Genomic DNA, 20,595 nt, shown 5'->3' on the forward strand with positions numbered 1-20,595 from the left:
GGAAACATGCCAAGTTCAATGTTTGCACTGTGTAGGGATGTCTGTTTTTGTTTTGGTCTGTGTAACTCCACCCGCTGCTATTTTGCTCAATTGGATTTCAACACCCCGGGTTGCCAGTTGGTAGAAAACAGCGTATTTTAGGCATGGAAGCCAGCAGACGAACTGAGTCAGAAATGGCAGATTTTACTTGACCTAAAAAGCCTCGACATCCATTTTAAAAGCTCTGTGACCAGAGGAATACTAAAACGCTGATAAATCAACACATAAACTTGCCGTGTAAGGCTCATTTCCTTCCATTTTGAATTTTGCTCATTCTGATTGCAAAATATAGACAAAAATACAATGTAATTCAAAGGGAACCAAAACTGTTTGATGACCAACATTTGTGATATTTGCAGAAAGTCATAATAAATGTTTGGAATGACATGACGTTTTATGTAATGACAACTGGATATCCCTTTAATTGGTATTTTTACTTAAAAGAAATGACAACTTAAACTCATTCTTACAAGCTGACTATTTGGACATCTGTTGGCTTTGTAGTACCAGATCTTTCTTTTTAATGCATATTCGCTTTATTAATGTGCTTTTAATTGGGTTAATGGAGTTCATACAGACTTGGCCAGTTCAAATGGTGCAGTGCTTCACATCTTAAGCATGTGATGAGACTAATGATCACAGTAGAGGAGTTGGCCATTGTATTTCACCCATTTAAAGAATGATTGAATATGCTAAAATCTAGGCCAGGAACATGGTTTTTAGGCAGGTCACATAATAGCTCAGTTTGCTCCTTAAGGTCTATGAAGGTGTCTCATTTTAGTTGAGCAGTTTATTCTTTGTCCACTTCATTTTAGCTTCTTTATCTTTTCCTGGTTCCTGCTAATGCATCGAAACTCTGCAGAAGAAATGGACGACTTTACTCTATAGGCTTTCCGCAAACAGCAATTAGTTTTAAACCACACAATCTTTCAAAACGAAAAAACACACGCTGATACGGTTGCGGTTATTTGTTCAACTTTGCTCGTTCAAATCAGGCCTAAATTACCACTGATTAAGATTAGTTTTCTCCTTTAGATCTGTGCCAGCTCATTTGCATCTGCAGCATGTAGATTAAAGCGTCCATTTAAAATATTTTCCTCCAGTATTGTATCGTGCCTCTGCGAGAAGCGAGGGTCTCGATTTGGCGTCCTGCTCCAGGTGCAGGCTCTTCTGCTTTGGCACAGCCGCGTGTCCCTCTCTCTCCGGTGCCTTGGCAGCACAGATAGCAGTCCTCCTGACAGCTGCCGCTTCCCAAGGGCTGATGGACTATTAATACTTTGGCTAATTTGATCAATCCATTCAGATTTGCCTTGTCCTGCTCCGTTGTGGCAGAGCTTTGATTAAGATGCACATGGCCACCGGCACCATTTTCTGTGCATATTGTGCCCCAGGGAGCGATTCGGAGCGTGCACGGACTACCGTGTCTGGGATATCAGCATGCTTATGAGCTTTAATGCTTTTATGGGTAAATGATCAGCTATGGCTGCTTAGACACCCAATGAAAAGGGTCTCAAGTGAAGAACTTTTAGGGCCTTTCGATGTCGCAGTGCATGTCATGATATCGATAAATGCTTTATTACAACAGCCTGAAGTTTTTCTAGAGATTTATCATTTATCTCTCTCCTGCTCAGGTCGCAGTGCACACTTTGGTCTGAGGATGGCGGTACTGCATAAGCTTTGACTTCCAAATCAGTAGGACTGTGCCACTTGTCATGAGTGCAGTGTGCTCATGCATGAAGAAAAGACAAAGCTTTGCAGTAAATACTAAGCATTCTTCATTTGTGTCAGAGTGAATATTTCTCTTGACTTGTGAGAGAAGGCATTTAGTGAACACTGGTTATGGTAGTCTAGATTAACTTTGACACATTTCTTTTTCTTTTGTGAAGTGCGTGCTTAAGTCTGCACTACACTATGTGCTTTATAAAACCCATTCGAACTGCTCGAATCTCTTATTTTCTGAGATGACTGGCATGTAGTTATAGATCTCAAGCCACAGTGTTTGTTGCATTCAGCTTCACTTAACTGATCTGTTATGATTTGCTTCTAGTTATGCATCATTGCAGCTTTCTCATCTCACATTAGCTCTACTACATTGCCATCTGGAATAATAAAGCGTGTGTGTGTATGTACACATGCCCTTGTGACTGCCGCGGATGGCACAGCCATAGAGATCTTACCCAAGCACCACACACGCCTTGCACTCCAGCTTTCGTTTTCTCACTCTGTTGACACGACTGGCACGTCAAGTGTACCACAACTCAGCCACCCGAGCTTTGGTGGTGCTGGTGTTTCCAGAATGGGGGAATTGATCCAGCAGTTAATGATGTTTGTAAAAGTGGCTAACATGGAGCTTAATGGGTAGCTGATCCAAAATCAGTTGATGTGAGGAAGTTGGACAAAGAGAGGGTCGATTAACACAACCCACTGATTTGGAGCTTATGAAAGCAAATTAATATAATTGTTTTTTTTTTTACATACCCAATGCCTCCCGTTTTTAAAGGGAAAAAGATTGTACAAAATGACAATTCTGTTATCAGTATGTCGATCCCAACCTTTATGACACCCTCTTTTTTTCCATGGAACATAAAGACGTTGTTTTAACTTTAAGTCAGTGGGGTCTGAACAACATTGGACCCTAATGACATTTGCTCTATGGACAAAAACAGTTGAAACATCCCTAAAAGCATGTTCTAGTTTTTATTTGGTGGCTTTTGGGTCCAAATGGAAATCCGGAGGAAATAACTTGTCATTCTAGACTTAACCTTCATGAAATAACCAAGATTCTTTGGAAAAACATGACATCTCTAGAAAATATAACATTGCTTCTTGCAGGTTTTGGGACACTTTCATAGCGAAATGTCCAATGAGCCAAAAACTTGATTAGTTTCCAAATCCTGCACATTGTTAAAAGTGTTTTTAGCTCATAGCCTAGTAATTTGTAAAGAACTGTGCAAAAGTAAGTCTAATCTGCCTTGTAATCATAATCAGGGGTGATAGCGTTCCGGCACCACGCCGGATTTCCGGCGTAGGCTACTGTGGCTGCGAAAAAAAAAAAAAAAAAAAAAAAAAAAATCAGGTTCTGGTTATATTGGTCTACGGCGGCGTTTTAGTGCCATGTTAAAAAAATAATAAAAATAATAATAATAAAAAAGATTGTCTAATGTTTATTTGATGTCTGTTTTTAAAAGCACGGAAGAGAATATGTGCTGTTATGTTAGACATCGTTTCAGCTATTAAAATAGTTCCGTTTTGTATGTATGGCAAAATGATTTCGTTTCTGTTTTTATTAATTAAGTTGTAATGAAGATTTTTTATTAGTCAGATATACATAAGGTATAGGCGCATATCCAATGGTTTGTGCGGAGAGTGGAAGCTTGCACAATGCAATACAGAGGCGCAAGAGCCGTCACTTGCACTTTTTTTTATCCAGTAGAAACGAATTATCCTCAAAACAATACATGCCTTACCAACATCAAATACATAGATGGGGAGATTTAAATTATTGCTTAACGAAATAAAACAAATCAAACCAAAAACTCTTTCATTATATCTGTAAAGATGCATTTCTCGCGTCAAAGTGGAGATTTCTATTAAGGATCTTGTCACTGATTTAGAATACACTAGTTTATTCATAAATAATTCAAATATCCCCTTACCCTCCGACACATTCATTGTTATGTACAAGGAATACAAGTTGATGTAGACTAATATAAATTTAAAATACATCGTTTTAATAAATACAAATCAGCAAAACTGTTTCAAGTGATAGGCATTATTCAATTAAAAGTATCAATGAATAAAACATTATGTTGACCAGGTGGATTATTCATTGAAATCATGGAGAATGACATTTAGTTTTATTTTCATCATGAATGACAGCGCACCGTGTATTTACAGACAAACAATCTGCAGACGTCTCTTTACTGCGGAAGTGAACTTAATAAAACAGAAACGAAATCAATGTGTCATACATACAAAACGGAACTGTTTTAATAGTTGAAACTATATCTAAACGTTTTGCTATGTTCTGTCTATGCAAACAGAACAGCAGTAGGCTACATAGGCTAATAAATCAAGTGCGTCATCGTCACAACCATAGCCTTGTTTCCGCACGGAATAAAGTATTTTATTCTCGGAACATTTCGACTTTATTCTCCGACTTTATTTTTATTATTAATATTATTATTATTTTTTGCAGAGGTTAGATATTTCGACTTTATTCTCTGAATATTCCGACTTTAATCTCGGAGTTTCGACTTTATCTCGGAAACGTAGATTTTTTTTTTATTAAATAATTTTTTTTTTTTTTTACATGGCACTATATGTCGTCGTACTGATCTGTCATTTAGATGTGAGATGCGCAGGTCAGAGAGCAGCTTTAACGCTCAACGACTCATGAGCCAATCAGAAGTAGTTAAGGGGCGGGCCTCGTGTCTTTGTCAAATAGATTGATACAGGTTAAGGCAATGCTCCATGCGCGAAGGTGTTTGCAATTGTGTCTCATATTTCTCAACTCCAAACGTAAGTAATGGCACTTACTGACCTGTCTTGGTATGACTGTAGCATCTGCAGCATTTACTTCCAGTGATTGTACTAAGATGGGCTAATAAGGTCAATGTAGGCACTGAACATATTGAGAAGAAAATGCTGTGTTTTCTTGAATAATACTGAGGGCATAATGCAAATATGAAAATATCTAAAAAAGAGCCACTTGTCAATAATGATGATCAGGGTTATACATACTTAGGCTGTTTATATATTTGGGCCCAGGGGCCAACAAGTTGTGTTAAAAGTGCGTCGCATACATAGTACCCTCTCGGGGGGCAAGGAAAAAAAGTTCAGGCTCAGGAATTTTTTTCACTATCAGCCCTGCATAATACATGTGAAAAGGAATAAGTTGTTGGTGTTTTGCTACCACCAGTGTTTATTCCAGCTGGAACCTGCAGAGAATTGTATGTATTAGTATGTTTTTGGACATTTGGACATTTTTCCAACGAGCCTAGTTTGTGTTTAAAAAGATGTCATTGGCAAATGTCATCCATTTATTCCTTGTATTATGTTGCAGTTCCTAATTCTGTTACAGTTACTTGCTAAAAATATCTTTTGGTACTCGCCAGACATTCATTCGTTGCACCTGCTTTCGGTCTGTGGTCTCTAACATCAGTCTTTTTTACCTTCTAGGAAATCGATGAAGCCTGCAAACGGATCAAACGTGAGATTGACGATCTCGGCCCTGATGTTGGCGACATCAAAATCATCCCGCTGTACTCCACGCTTCCACCACAGCAACAGCAGAGGATCTTCGAGCCGCCTCCACCCCGCAAACCCAGCGGAGCCATCGGCAGGAAGGTAAAGATTAAAATCGTTCATATGTCTCAATACATCCTGATCATCACAAGATCTTAAGAGGGTTACACCGCAACAAATCCAGAATGTCGGTTCAAGAACTTGGAGCCAATCAAAAGATCCCGGAGGCGGAGCAAGTGTTTCAAGCTTTTGTTTACAGTAGCACGTTGGGATGGAAACTTTTTTTATTTGACAGCAACATGTTGAAGGAGGCATTCTGTGCTGCACTTCATTCCTAAACGCTGCATCTCATGTTTGTAGACACAAAGATACATTCTGTGTGAATGGCCTTGAGACTGTGATTCATCGTTGAAACTCAAATTTTAGGATTCTCTCTTTTTGTCCATGCATTAAAAGTCCACTCATGCAAAACTTCTAATTCATTAAAACTACATGTAGCTATTGTAAAAGTAGTGAACATTTTATATTTATTTTAACTACTTTTTTTCAGTGAAGTATGGTATCAAAGAATCAAAATATTGATGTGAGTGTATCAGCACAGCTATAGTAACCTCTTCAGTCCGTTTAGAGAAAGAAGATGATGAGAGAATGACTCAAAGTCTGTCAGTAGTGGGAACGATGAAGAGCAAGGAATGGTGGAAATAAGGTTTTCTTTTTTCTCTCCTTCCTTCCTTTAGCTTTGGTAAAGCAATGACTCATAGCATATGCTGCCTTTGTCAGCATATGATTCTTTTCTCTAATTTTGGAAAGGAAAATTACTCATCCTTCGATGGTTTGAAAAGTGTTGGAGCAGTAATGTTTTTCTCGAGTCGGCTTTTTGACGGTTTGCTGTTCTGCTTCCTGACTTGAATATGGTCGTTTGGCATTTTTGGCATATTGGCTTTGAAAAAAATGAAACTCACTTGATGTTTTATCAGAGCTCATCCACTGTAAAGTGTCTTTCATCATCTGTCATCCGTTACTCTTAGCAGGAGGTTGTGCAGATGCAATCGCTCTTGTTTTCTCTACTCCCAGTTCACTTCTTCGTCTCTCAAACAAGCCTGATGACTCCTGCGTGGCTGGCCAAAGATCTCACAGAATATCACATCTGATCAGCGGCTAGGAGTTTGCAAACATTTAGCTGAGCATCTGATGAGGAGCTGATTAATGAGTCATCGCTCCCCTACAGAATCAGCTCCCGCTTGTCATTATTGCCAGACAGAGATTTCTGATGTCCTAATGAACGAATGCAAGCGTTCACTGAACTGCACATTTCCGCATTCTTGTTCCTTCAACATGATGGCTCTATTTGTAGCTGAAACGAAGGCTTAGTTGCTGCCTGGTTTGTGTCGTGATGTACCGAGCAGCATCAGCATCCTCCTGCTTCACATATCAAGTATCTGCCTCCTCCATCCCCCTCCACTAGGGCATTGTGTCATTTCATCTCTCCCCTGACCACTTCCATGTTTAAAGAGGCTCTGGGTTTCTCAGAGGCTTGATTACTCGTAAGCCCGGGCATAAGCTGCTTCAGAAGTTCAAACATCCGCCGCTGTTTGTCTGCGCTGTTCAGAAGAAAATGAAAGTGGACATGGATTCACAGGGGCTGATGTGAATATGCTGCAACCCCTGTGATGCAAACCAATGTTGGGAACTGAGAACTGCTTATTATTCAGAATCATTCTGTTTGATTAAAACAAGGAAACTGACTGTTCCCAACAATTGTTTTTGGTTGCAATCAGTGATATTGTATTGAAATGAATAAAACGGTAGTATTTTTGAAAAAAAAAAAAAAAAAAAAAAAAAAATATATATATATATATATATATATATATATATATATATATATATATTATAATTATTATTATTTTTTTATTTTTTTTGCGTAAAGTCATTTTTTGAGAACGAGGTAACTCTACAGTGTCTTGAATTTAGTTTTTTTGGCACCTTGCGTTTCTGTCCTTCAGTGGCAGCAGTACATAAGGATAGGCTCAGATTACCTTGTAAAATTGTCAACTCTTCACACCCTCTGGCATGTATTAAATGCGATGCATAAAAGCTACCTTTGGAAGATACGGGATGTGTGTGTGTGTGTTTGTGTGGATATTGTGAGATCCGCACCTGTGCAGTCACATCCTCCTCCAGGACAAATCTGCACTGCTGATGCATGGATTTATTAGATGGGATTTAACATCACGTGACTCTCAGCAGTCACATGTAGGGAAATCGAGGACTGTGGCATATTTCGCCAGCGACTTTCTTGTTGATCCTGTAGTTAATTGGGATGTTGAAAGATCTCCCTTGTGCTGAATGGAGGGTTATGGAAGAATTAAGGGAAAGTGAGGCTGTCGTGTGTGTTAACCACTTAAAACAATCGTTAATGAATACCTACACTTAATATTGAATGGCAAATCTAGCTTCTTAATAACTGTGTCTGGGCAGAAAGTCATCTTCATGGATATTTGATACCCATCTAACCTGATAGAGACCATGTCTGTGCCTAAAACATTTGGTACATTACTGTCCACTCTGAGCAAAGTCAAAGCATGTCTGTTTTAATTTGAAGGAGAGTCCATCAGTTTTAACTGGTTGTCGATACAGCCCAGTAATAATAATAATGTTTGGAGCTCCTTCCACTCATGCTATTTAAAACCCAGAGGTTCAATGAAATTGTGATATTTCTGATGAAATGTCTTTTTTCATGCAGTACAGAGTTAGACAGACAGGAGCCGTCTCGGCTTGTTTGTGACTGCGATTGCTTCCATAGTCACTTTTAATTCAGTGTGATTGAAGGCAGTGTCTCGCTTAACTTTGTGAATATGAAATGTGAGCGACTGGTCAACTGCTGTCGTGGTGGAGAAACAGTTTGAAGAGAATCTCGCAAAACAAGCTTAAACTGTCAGCGTGTTTATAGCTAGTTACCTAAATTGCAGCACATCTGATTTAATAGCATGGATATTTGAAGGTAACTTTATCGCTACAGTAATGTAAAAAAAAAAAAAAAGTGATGGTGAACATTTGCAAATTTGGAGTACTGGTTATTTGATTAAAAATACAGTATTACCATTTAAAATTAATTTTTTTCTTTTTAAATATATTTTAAAATGTCATTTATTCCCATGATCAAAGCTGAGTTTTAGGCTTAATTACTCTAGTTATTTCGTGTCACATGATCCTTCAGAAATCATTCTGATTTGCTGCTCAAGAAACATCGATGATCAATGTAGAAACAGTTTTTACTGTGTAATATTTTATGGAAACTGTAATACACTACAATTCAAGAGTGACGTAAAGAAAAATAATTTTATTTCAAGGAAGCAATGAATTGATCAAAAGTAACATTTGTTTCAAACTAAGTTTCTGTTTAACGAAGAGTAATGAAAAAGTTGTCTTTCACGGTAATATTAAGCAGTAAAAACTGTTTTCAACTTTAATAAGAACTAATATTAATAATTAAGCACAGGTCAGCATATTAGAGTGATTTCTGAAGGATCATGTGACATTGAAGATTGGAGTTATAATGATGATAAATTTAGCTTTGCATCACAGAAATACATTTCATTTTAGAATTGTTAAAATTTAAAACAATTGCTTTAATTGTGATAATATTTTAACCATTACTGTTTTAGTTTTTTTTCTTCTTTCGACCTATAGTGTATGTGTCTGCCTTAACACAAAAAGAACATTGAATTAGAGATTTGAAATTGCGCTTATTCAAGTGAAATGTTGCTGGTATTAGCCTTGTTCGGTCAGCCCACCTTTTTTTTCAGACAACTTGCACACGGATCATTGCCTCCTAAAAGATGCAATTTCTCAACACCTCACGGTTCAACAACTATGACTAAGTACTGGTAATGCATTTAGTGTTTTTGCTGTGCAATTCATTCCAACGGTGCTCACCTTTCGATAATTTCCATGGCTACCGCTCTGGAATACATTTCATCTCAAAGGTCTTTCCCAGGTGGTCCTATTTTCTGAAAGGATGCAGACTGGTTAGGAACCCTCATTTCTTTTTATCGTCTGTCTGAAAAGCTCCGGACCCTGCTGTCATTCAGTGGTCTGTTAAGAGCACGCTCTGTGGGCATTGGGTCGTAGCCCTCAGTCTCCAGACTCCAGATGGCCTTTTTTCAGTGAATTCTCCCAGCCTTTCCATGAATATATAGGCAGATGATTCTTTTCAGCAGCTGAATTACATCAGGTCAAAGGCTTCATGAATAGACCCTCTGCTGCATTACCAAACCAAGCCAAACATTTGTGGCTGAGGAGAAATCCATTTATAAAAGTAGGATTTAAATGCCTCCGAGGTATTTCAGGAGGCTGAATTACATGAAATATGAGTTTTGTTTGTTTTCTGTTAGTAATAGGGGCCTGGAAGTTTTCTGAAATTTAAAATTTACACTGCAAAAACTTCTTGGTAGAGCTTGCCAAAGCACTTAGGGTGTTTAAACAAGCCTAACCCATTTAATTAAACTTTGGAGCTTGTTTCTGCTGGAGGCATGAATTAAAGCACAGATTGTGTATTACTGTAAGATATTTGAAAAAATTCTCTCCGTTTCAAGGGAAGCGTATTTGTCTATCTGTTTGTTAACCGGGTTATTTCAATTAGGATACTTTTCAAATCCTAAGTTAGCACGAAATGGCAAGTTTTCCTATCCATTTTCTAAATGCATGTTATTGATCTTTTTGAATCGATTTATCCGTGCATTTGTTTTGCTTTTACAGTTTTCGCTCAACTCAAACTTCCAATGAATCGGCAGTCTTTTTGTTGACACATACCAGACTTTTCCAGCCATTTACTACTCCATTCCTTTATTACGATTGACTGCAGGCTCACACTCAGATCTGCCTCCATCCAATCAACAACCGATGCACAGAACCAAGTCCTCGCTCTACATTAAAGAGAAGATCTGTAGCTGCTTTTGCTACATTAACTTTATTAGCATTCAAAAACATGCAAAACCATTGTTATCTGCAAATGTGCATCTCACACCTCCATAGTTGTCTGTCCATCGATCACATCCAGCTACAGCTCCGTTGGTTGCTCATTGTTTCAAGAACACTACACAAGGCAAACTTTTCAATTAATGAGAGACTCTGTGCTACCTTTGACTTGACTCGGATGTTTCTCGTCCTGAGATTCATGAACCCCATTTTGCTCTTTTGGACTTGGCCAAGAAGAAACCCTTCCCTATGCAATGTTATAAAGCTCTTCCGAAGCTTCTTGTATTGTATCATCACAGCAAATCGAAGATGGTCCATGGTCTCTGGCTCAAAGATGATTTAATATGTCACTAGCACATATGAATAAGGCCACCTGTACTGTAAAGGGACAGAGAGAGTGAAGGAGCGAGACTTGGCATGAATAATGGAGTTTCTTAGAGGTGGGCATCTCTAGGGAGGGGAAGATGGCTGCATGCTGTGCACAGACATGTATCTTTCCGCCAAAAAGAGTAGTAGTAATGTGTCTGGACGGGCTGCTCGGCGGAAAGCAGTGCGGCTCAGCCGGCACACTCCCGATTTGACTTGATTGCAGCAACTGTTGCCTTACTCCCCTGTTGGGTTGTATTAGTCTTCCAGCTTGAGACAGCTCACTGAAGTGTCTTTAAGGATTTAATTCACACTGATTTTTTTGTGCCTTTTTTCACCCCTCTCCATTTACCACAGAACTTTTTCCTTTTAATTTGATTTTTGGTTTGCCCAGAGCAGCGCAGAACTGTCTAATCACCAATGAAATGTGCTAAAAAAGCCACCCTGCTGGTGTAGAGAGGTTAGAGATTTGAATAAACCCATTAGGCTAAATATTCAACATCACTTGTCCTCCACTACGTGTGCAACTGGCATGAATGATGTCTCACATTGTGCAGCTTGGTTAAAGTGATATCTAAAGTAGGGATGCACCGGTTGACCGGCCATAAATCAATGGAACCGGCCGGTTTTTGCTTAAAATACGCGATCGGCAATTGGCCGGTTTTTGGTCTTTTTCCGGCCAATTTTTCCGGAAGTTCGCTCGCGTGCACAGACTACATTGTAATCGTTCGCTGTGTCGTTTGTGTGGAAGTATTTCGAAATCTGTCCGCAGGACACAGGCAGCCGATCAGTACTGGAAATGCTGAGTTTGATGTCTGAGGCACAGATAGCAGGAAGCGATCAGCCGTTGTTGTACTGGCGCACAAATAAGAGTCTTTCCTGCGCACTGAAGCTGCCGGAGCGTATACTGTACCGGTCCGCGCCCTGAACAGGATTAGACAGTGAAGAGATGTTCAGCTCAACTTCTCACGTGTTGGATGAGAAACGAAACGGACTAAACTGTGACAAAACAAAGTTTTTTTTTTGTTTTTTTTTGCATACACATTTGAAAAGCCAGAAATAAACATAAATTCTGCATTAGGATGATTATTTTTATTTTACCTTAAAATTACATAGACTTAAATTGATTTAAAAATCACCTGCTGTAGCACACGGATTACTTGAGACAATAAGTTATTTATTTTTAATTGGCTCAAGCAAAAAAAAATATAGATGTGGATCATTACCCTATTTTTTTTTTTTTTATTGGATGAATGAAACACTTTGCATCTTTATTTATTCGCACCAACATTATTTGATTTTAACATTTTGGGAAATGTATTTATATAGCATACTTTTATTTAGTCTCACTGGTAAAGACCTTTTTTAATTTAAAACCAAATTTAAAAACTAAAATACTGAATGCTGATTAAGAAACCTCTTGTTGAATGTGTGTTGATTGTGGTGTTTGGATTGTAGAACTATGCAGTTATTGCCTTTAATTTCACATAACAGTTAATCTTTTAGTTAAGGCCAGTTCTCTGTAGTTTCAACCCAATTCAAAAACAGAAGCTAAATGCTGATGTCTGTACCATCTATGTTTGTATTGAATTGTAGGCTACTTATTGTGCAGTTACTGCTGTTAATTTCAGATGGTTACAGTTATTGTTTTCAAAAGCCAAAAGCAAGTTTGGCCTATTAAATACCAAATATCTTGTTTATGCACACTTTCCTTCTTTCTTGTTTGTTGCTTAAAATAAAAAAAATAAAAAAAATTGGGTATTGGAATTGGCCAGTTTGCTTGTAAAAAAATCGGTATCGGAATCGGCCATGAAAAATCATGATCGGTGCATCCCTAATCTAAAGTGTAATCTTAAGATATTTTTTGAAATGTGGCAAAAATGGACTAAGCTAAAGGCCACAGTATACTTTGGTTTTTACTTGTACACGAGGTTCAGCGTACAGTGTGCATGATGCAAATTTTGGACCAGAATAGTATGTGCAACCAGAGCTGGGTACATTACTTACAAATTGTAATCAATTACTTTTTTTACACATTACATGATACACTGTAGTTAAGTAACATGATCTAGGTTACTAATTTTGGGTAATGTACTGTGACTGCTTTTTTTATTTACTTTCAGATTGCGTTTTATCTAATGTGTTTTAAACTTACTATTGAGTGTAAGACAGACAGGCGAAGACAAAGAAAATATAGGCTATTCTCTTTTTTAATCCTTAAATGCATTAAACATTACATTAAACCAGAGGTTCTTAAACTGGATTTAATACAAGAACTGCAATGGGTTTGTGAATTGATAGTTCATTATTTATCAAACACTAAAGTATAAATATTTAATTAGTTTACCTGCATGTTAATGTGACAGTTCAGTGATGTATCAATATGTGAACATGCAAATGTATGGTTAAATTATTGAAAAATGAAGAATTGAGGATGGGCTGTTTTGTTTGTTTTTAAGGTGCTTTTTTGCGTGTGATACAAGCTGTCTGGTCAATTTGATCTTTTGATCGTATTGTCTTTGCTCTTGTAGGTTGTGGTTTCTACAAACATTGCTGAGACGTCTCTGACCATCGATGGCGTGGTGTTTGTAATTGATCCTGGCTTTGCCAAGCAAAAGGTTAGTCCTCTCCTCTGCCTCACTTGTCTAATCTCGCCCCATCATCTGTTTCTCTTGCCTCTGAAATCCCCAGATAAACCCAGTGGCGGGGCTCTGACAGCGACTGGAGATGGAAAAGCTAGTTATTTATTCTGCTGACATTTCCCTAGCCCAGCTGCTGCTGTCATACATGTAGTCCAGTCAGAGATGAAGGATGGCTTCTCTTTGGCATATTGCTGTGGTGCAATGGTGTGCATTTATTATTTACACAGCTCTTTCCTTTTCGTCGCACAGGTGTATAACCCTCGCATTCGAGTTGAGTCGCTGCTCGTAACAGCTATTAGTAAGGCTTCGGCCCAGCAGAGAGCCGGCCGTGCTGGACGTACGCGCCCAGGAAAGTGCTTCCGACTCTACACTGAGAAGGCCTACAAGACTGAGATGCAGGTTTGTGAAACCAATGCATGCATTTTGATTTTATTATACGCCAGTGAAATTGGTTGGATCGTGTTTTGGTCGATCAGCAGGTGACCCTGGTTCCTTCAAGTCTTTTGGTCACTCCTAGCCTCCTTTTTGTATATAGAACAAGGCAAATTTCCATCTAAATTTTTCTTTTTCTTTCTGTGTCCTCCCTTCTTCTGTCAGGACAACACATACCCTGAGATACTCAGGTCAAATTTGGGCTCTGTGGTGCTACAGCTCAAGAAGCTTGGTATAGATGATCTAGTGCACTTTGACTTCATGGACCCACCAGGTATGAGTTTTACAAATACTTTTATCAATATCTATATCTGCAGTAGACTTCAGCAGAAGATTTTGCTAAATCAACAGAATACAGGGAGAAAAAGCTGTTAGTTAACACAACATTAATATGACCATAGTTTAAAGCCTGTAGTATTAAGTACATATTAAAAACACAAACCAGCACTTTCTTGTCTGTGAAAGTTTATCCTATTTCTTTGGGAATTAAAATTTCGGTGTGTATTTCTTTTTTTTTTTTTTGGTTCCAGCAATTTACTCAGAAATCAATAGCAACCATATAGCAACATGTTAAAAGTGTTGAGAACACCATAGCAACACTGTTAAAAGCACTTATAAAAAGCTGCATTCCAATTGGCATACTAGCCACTCTAATTGGTATTTGAAAATAGAATCGGTGTGTTCCAAATCAAGGTCAGGTGAAATGAATGTGTAAACCTGGATGTTTTAGTTTTTCCAGTAAAAATTCAGATCCTTGCACACACTGCTAATATTAGCCACTGATTTGATGTGGATTCGATTACAAATAAACATGACTGGCGGTTCAGTAAAGAAGTTTATAAAAATATGTTTGGTCATTAACTTTTAAAATGGGTCATTATGTAAACCCAGTGTTCTCGGTATGAAAGACACGTGACTAGCAGATCAGCATGCCTCTACATTTCTCTCCAATACAGTAGGAAATTAAAAAAACTAAATGTTGAAGATGTTAACCGTGACAAGATGATTGACAGGGCCGTTTAACTGGCGATGGAATGCACGTAACTAAGCAACAGAGCATTCCAGTAAACCAGCTGTGATGAAGTCACATGGCCCAAATCTTGCCTACTTTTCTCACGCATACATATATATCTGTAAAACACACGCATACTTATATTTCTGTAAAAATGGTTAGATGTTCTGAGTGTTTAAGTACATTTTTGTAAAAATGCTTGGTATTCACATTTTCTTCCGAAATGCCAAAATCTGTTTAGTTCTTTTAGTATCATGCATAGATAGTCCGGGTCATTTTGGAGTATCTGGTGCAGCTTGGGTAAAAAAGTAACTGGACACTGCCGTTCCTAAATTGACTGATATTTCTGAGTCTAGCTTTGCTTTGATCATGTAATTGCTTTTATGCAGTAGGAAAGACTGATGTGGACGTTCATTAAAAGTGCATGATGGCCAGACTTGTAACCGCTGAATGGCAACGACTGGAACTTTTTCATGTGATTGGCTCATCTTCTTTTCTGAAAGGTTCATGACCTTAAAAGAGCTTTAAAATTGGCTTAAAAATGTTGGAACCTGTTTATAAGCTGTCTGCTTCCTAAAGCCGAGGTCACACTAGACTTTGAGCACGTCAAAATTGTTTGCAACAGTTGTAATATGACATCTTTTTAAAAACTTAAATTGAACACAACTAAAATGTAAATATATACAAGCTAATAATTCAGTTGTGAGGTCATGCTGTTAGGTCACGTTTCACGTAATGCGAATTTGCAGGTCAGTGTTCAATAAGTTTAAACTTTGCAATGCAGTGAAATGCTAAACTTTTCATACGGGGTTGCGTTTCCAGTATGACGTATTGCTTGCGTATGAATGGAAGTCAATGGAACAAAAAGTGCAGTGTGACCGCCTCTTAACCTATCGTTGCGTTTCAATTAAATTAATAGAACACTAGTATTTTCACCAGCTTAAAAATAGTTTGAAGTCTTATTTTTATCTTTATAAATATAGAAATAACTTAAATGCACTCAATCAGACACGCAAATGAAAAAAGAAGCAGGGATTTGTATTGCTGGATGAAGACAATGGAAGCCATTTGCCTGGTGAAATTAGCCAAATTCTTGCTAATACATACCTTAAGCTTTCTCTCTCATTGATTTTGCCTTCAGTTAACACCGGCACATTCCCTGCTATAGTTCATTTCTGATGTGTTGTCCACATGAATAAATTACTTTTTCCAGCTGAGTTCACTGCATGGCACCTATACTTAATTTGTACCTCAAACATATTACTTGCTTTAGCTTGAGTAATGCAACACCCTTTCACAATAAATAGAAAAAGTATGTCTGATAAACCAGATCAATACTCATTCATAATAACAGACTGACCGCTGCTCTTTTTTTTATTTTTTTTATTAAGTTTTCCTGACTCCTTGATAAAGACAGCCACAGTCTTTCATCTTATTCAGCAAACTCCTCCAAACCTTAGGCAATGCTAATTTTCAGTTAACATGCAACTGGTCATTAGAGCCAAACTCTCTAGAGCTAAAGGTCAGTAATTGAATTTGTTGGTGTGTGACCAGTGTTGATGCATTAAGTAGAGTTTCCTCCCTATAATTGAATTAGTGCGCTGCTGTTTGGAACTACTTGCATGTCAGATGAAAAATTAGCCCCCTTTGTCTTGAATTAAAAGTTAGTTGTCCAGGAGACCACGGCCACAATGTGTTTCACAGCAAGAAAATGGCTTTCATTATGTCCATTTTTGTTTTAAATAAGGTATCTAAGACAAGTATAACAATAACTTTTCCTCATGCTTTGGGTTAGATTTGAAAAACTATATACGCAAAAATAATGCAATTTTATAAATGTATGAAATAAAAATTTTAATATTAAACTATGAAGTTATTTCAGAAGTGAAATAAACCTGAATGCATAGGGAATCCTTGGTCACATCTTTAGTTGGGGACCAATTCTCACTGTTAACAATTAACTGTGACTTTTGCCTCAAGCTCCTGCTTTACTGCTTATTAATATTTAACAAGGTTGTTGTGAAGTTTAGGTGTATGGGGTGGATTAAGGGATCTAAAATATGGTTATGCAGAATAATGCCTGGTTCACACGGGACGATTTTAAAATTGTCGGCAGATTTTCCAAACCTGAGAGACCCCACACACGGCGATAAAAAATCACGGGTCTAACAGTTTTGGTCGCTCCGTGTGTGGTGTGCAGCCACACGGCAATATCAACACATCACACACGAACCGATTTGACTCCCGAGCATTCCCAGGTCAGACGGGAAATCTCGCAAAATCCCTCGAGATCAAACGTGACTTTAGAGTAAACAATCATGGCGGACAAAGAGGATGCAGTGGCCATAGTTTGTGCTTTGTTTTTAACGGGGAAAAAAACATAAGAAAAATAAGAAAAGGCGATGGTCAAAGAGGTGGAGACGACGCGAGCATGGACTATACTTGCTATATCATGATATGGAGATAAGTTGTTGTTTTATCTCATAGAAATGTTGTTACGTACTACACAGATTAATAACCGTTGAAATAAACGTTCATATATTAGTTTCCATGTACTCTGGTGGACTGCAGTTGTGGATGTAGTTATGCCCATCGACTTTATTTGTATTTGTTATATTATATACGCCGGCTGTTTTGATTTTGTTTCCCGGTACTATCACTGCCTCGTCACCTCGCTTTCTGATTGGCTACACCCACAGTCCACAGGCTGCGTGATTGTTTGTCCTCGGGGGACACCACACACGAGAAGAAATCGGGCAAAATAAATCCAACATGTTGGATATCCCCGATTTGAGATCGGAGCGGTCCCGACATTCTTCCGAGCAGAGGAGATTAGTCTTAACACACCACACACGGCAGGAATATTTGATCAGATTATTTTACGATAATCGGAGCATCCTAAAATTGTCGGAAGGGCTGAATCGGGGCTAAAATCGGCCCAATTATCCTGCCGTGTGAACCAGCCTTAAGGCAACATGTTCTTTCTAAGTAACAATAAACAGTCAGCCAATGTGCTAGTAATATGCATGCTAATAAGCAACTAGTTAAAAGTGAAAATTGGTCGTTAAAGTGTTACAGAATTCTTTAATTCATGAAGAAACAAAGTTTGTGACTGTGGGACTGTCCCATTACCCACACTTGCTCCTCTTAGGTGTTTGTCTCAGGTGCTGCCAAGACTGCAGGTGTGGGTTTTGGGACGGGCCCACAGTCACATACTTTGTTTCTTCATGAATCAGCGATTTTGAACAAACTGATTGAATGAATGACTCAGTGACTTACTCATTAATACAGAGACTTTCTGTCCCTCACTGGCACTTAATATATACATATTTTTAAATGTTTCATTAATTGTTAATGGAACTGTAATTTTATTAATGTATTTAATTTTGATAATTATTTAATTTAATGTAAAACTTCACTTAAAATGACATACATTTTAATAAGGGAAGTAATTGGGCGCCAGGCCCCACACCAGGCCTAAACCAACACTCACTAAACACACTGTTAAACTAAATATTGTCTAATTATCGTCATCAACAAAACACTTCCCCCAAAATCTTTTTTCTCCGTCTTAATATTACATGCTTTTACTCTGAATGCCCGTAAGCTCTCGTAGTATTTTCTTATTTAGATTCACTTTTCAATTTCATGTATCGTAATATATTTTTTCTGCCAGCTCCTGAAACGCTGATGCGAGCCCTGGAGCTGTTGAACTATCTGGCGGCGCTGAATGACGACGGTGACCTGACGGAGCTGGGCTCCATGATGGCTGAGTTCCCTCTCGACCCCCAGCTCGCCAAGATGGTCATCGCCAGCTGCGACTTCAACTGCTCCAATGAGATCCTCTCCATCACCGCAATGCTATCAGGTAGTATAAGGCTAGTGGAATATGAAATATTAATTCTTTGTAGCTCACTCATTATCAATTAGCAGAGAAAAAATGTTTTGTCAACATATGCATAATTTCAAGTTGCCAACCAAGTTCGTTATAATGGTTGCATAAACAAACAATCTGCTTATGCTTCTAGCTGCTTGGCTGAAGCCATTATCTAGAACGACTCTCAAAGGAAGTGCACAACCAGTCCAGTGTCTTTATGTGGCACACTGTTGGACTGCCAAATCAGAATGGAGCTTGAAGCTATTAAATGTCTGATGCAGAGGGGTGGGGGAGAGAGGGACATAGGATACGATCGCTTACTAGTGCTTTAGAGGTTTAGGCTTTGTCCATCAGTCTGATCTGACCCGAGTAAATCATCAGAACGTGTATAGTATAACCTAAACTCATAAACATTTGAGCCTCACTTATTCCTAATCACACTGAAAATGTATTTAGGTCTAAATGTAAGATTTGTTTTTGAATTGCATCTAGAATTTCAATCTAGAAACTTAATGTGATGCATATTTATCAGTCACAGTAACCAGATTTAGTATATACCTACATTTCAGCTAATTAAATATTGCTTGTTCAACAGCTAGCCAAAAGGTAACCATGCTTATGTATTTAAATTAATGTAATGGTTTGCAGGTGATTCTAAGCAATTTGATTAAACACATTTTGAAAATATTTGCATATGGTATGCTGTTATTTGAGTACAGAAATCTGTATAACTTTACATTTCTTAACCATTTTATTGATGAATGATTGGTAAATATGCATCATAGTAATTTTATTCGATGGGTAATATGGTGTGATCAAGTCACTTCGGATTGTATTAGACTTAAACTAAAATGAAAGTCACTGCAAAGTGTGTCAGTGTGGAAACCAGTCAGATGCAATTGATGTAGTATCTGCATTCACAAACTTGTTGAAATAAATGAAATGATCAATTTTTATATATACAGTATTATATAATATCCAAATTGCAGTTCTGCAAAATATGACAATTGTACAGTTAGACCATAAAGTTTCAGTTTACAGCACCTTCATAATGATATTACTCAGAGATGTTTAACTGATACATTTAAAAAGTATCACCTAATTGTATTAGTTTTTCTTTTGTTTTTGTTTTTTCCTAGTGTTAACCTTAGATGTCTCATATCTTCTTAATTATGAGTGTTGCTATTCTGTTTTCGCCATAAAGATTGCCTTGCCCCTGACATGGCATTAAAAAAAATACAGCACCTTCATAAATTGAATAATCACAAAACGCAAAAACACACTGATTCATATTGTTGATTCATTATTTTAAAGTTTAAAAATCTTATTTTCTATTAAAGGTACATAGCTATCCTGTGCAAATGGGTTTAATGTATCATTTGAATAATTAGTGCTCATAAACAGCTGTTGAGACAGTACTTTTGAAATAAAAGGAGTAGAGGCTTGGACCCGGAAACAGCATTCTTTGCACCATGACCTAACAAGCGGATAATGACTTTGAAGTTTCCTTCAACACACTAAAGTTCAGATGCATACATCCTAAATTCAGGCCTAAGTATTTTGAGGGCATGCTTTGTAAATGAACACACGTAACATCAATCGAGTGACTCCCAGAATAATATAAGACCCCAAGTGTAACTTAATTTGCACAGCCGCAGTTCCTCTCTTCCAGAAAGACAAGTCAAAAGCAGAGAGAAGCGTCTACCCCCCCCACCCCATCCTACCGTTTGGTATAGCGTACCCTGTGCCGTGCTCTAGCCTCAGAACTAGGCCTTGTGTCCTGTCTGGGTGAACGCTTGACTCATCCCTATGGGCGGCTATGTTGGGGCCCATACCAACCTTGTTTAGTCCCACAGTGCTTTGTGCGGCCCACCGAAGCTAAGAAGGCAGCCGACGAGTCCAAAATGAGGTTCGCCCACATCGACGGGGACCACCTGACCTTGCTCAACGTCTACCACGCCTTCAAACAGAGTATGTATACATTACACACACACACACTAGCA

The 20,595-nt window shown here is 38.1% G+C and overlaps 1 protein-coding gene across 2 annotated transcripts in view; it reads left to right on the top strand.

Annotated features, from left to right (window-relative positions):
• Positions 1-20,595, top strand: part of dhx15 (DEAH (Asp-Glu-Ala-His) box helicase 15) — a 37,716-nt gene that overhangs the window by 10,987 nt on the left and 6,134 nt on the right. For both annotated transcript variants that reach the window (XM_026268325.1, XM_026268324.1), the window contains exons 6-11: positions 5,221-5,388; positions 13,161-13,247; positions 13,521-13,670; positions 13,869-13,977; positions 18,392-18,583; positions 20,441-20,563. In XM_026268325.1, the coding sequence (XP_026124110.1) occupies positions 5,221-5,388; positions 13,161-13,247; positions 13,521-13,670; positions 13,869-13,977; positions 18,392-18,583; positions 20,441-20,563 (829 nt within the window). The remainder of the gene's footprint in view (positions 1-5,220; positions 5,389-13,160; positions 13,248-13,520; positions 13,671-13,868; positions 13,978-18,391; positions 18,584-20,440; positions 20,564-20,595) is intronic.

Source organism: Carassius auratus, chromosome 7 (genome assembly GCF_003368295.1).
Source record: "Carassius auratus strain Wakin chromosome 7, ASM336829v1, whole genome shotgun sequence".
NCBI classification, from domain to species: Eukaryota; Metazoa; Chordata; class Actinopteri; order Cypriniformes; family Cyprinidae; genus Carassius; species Carassius auratus.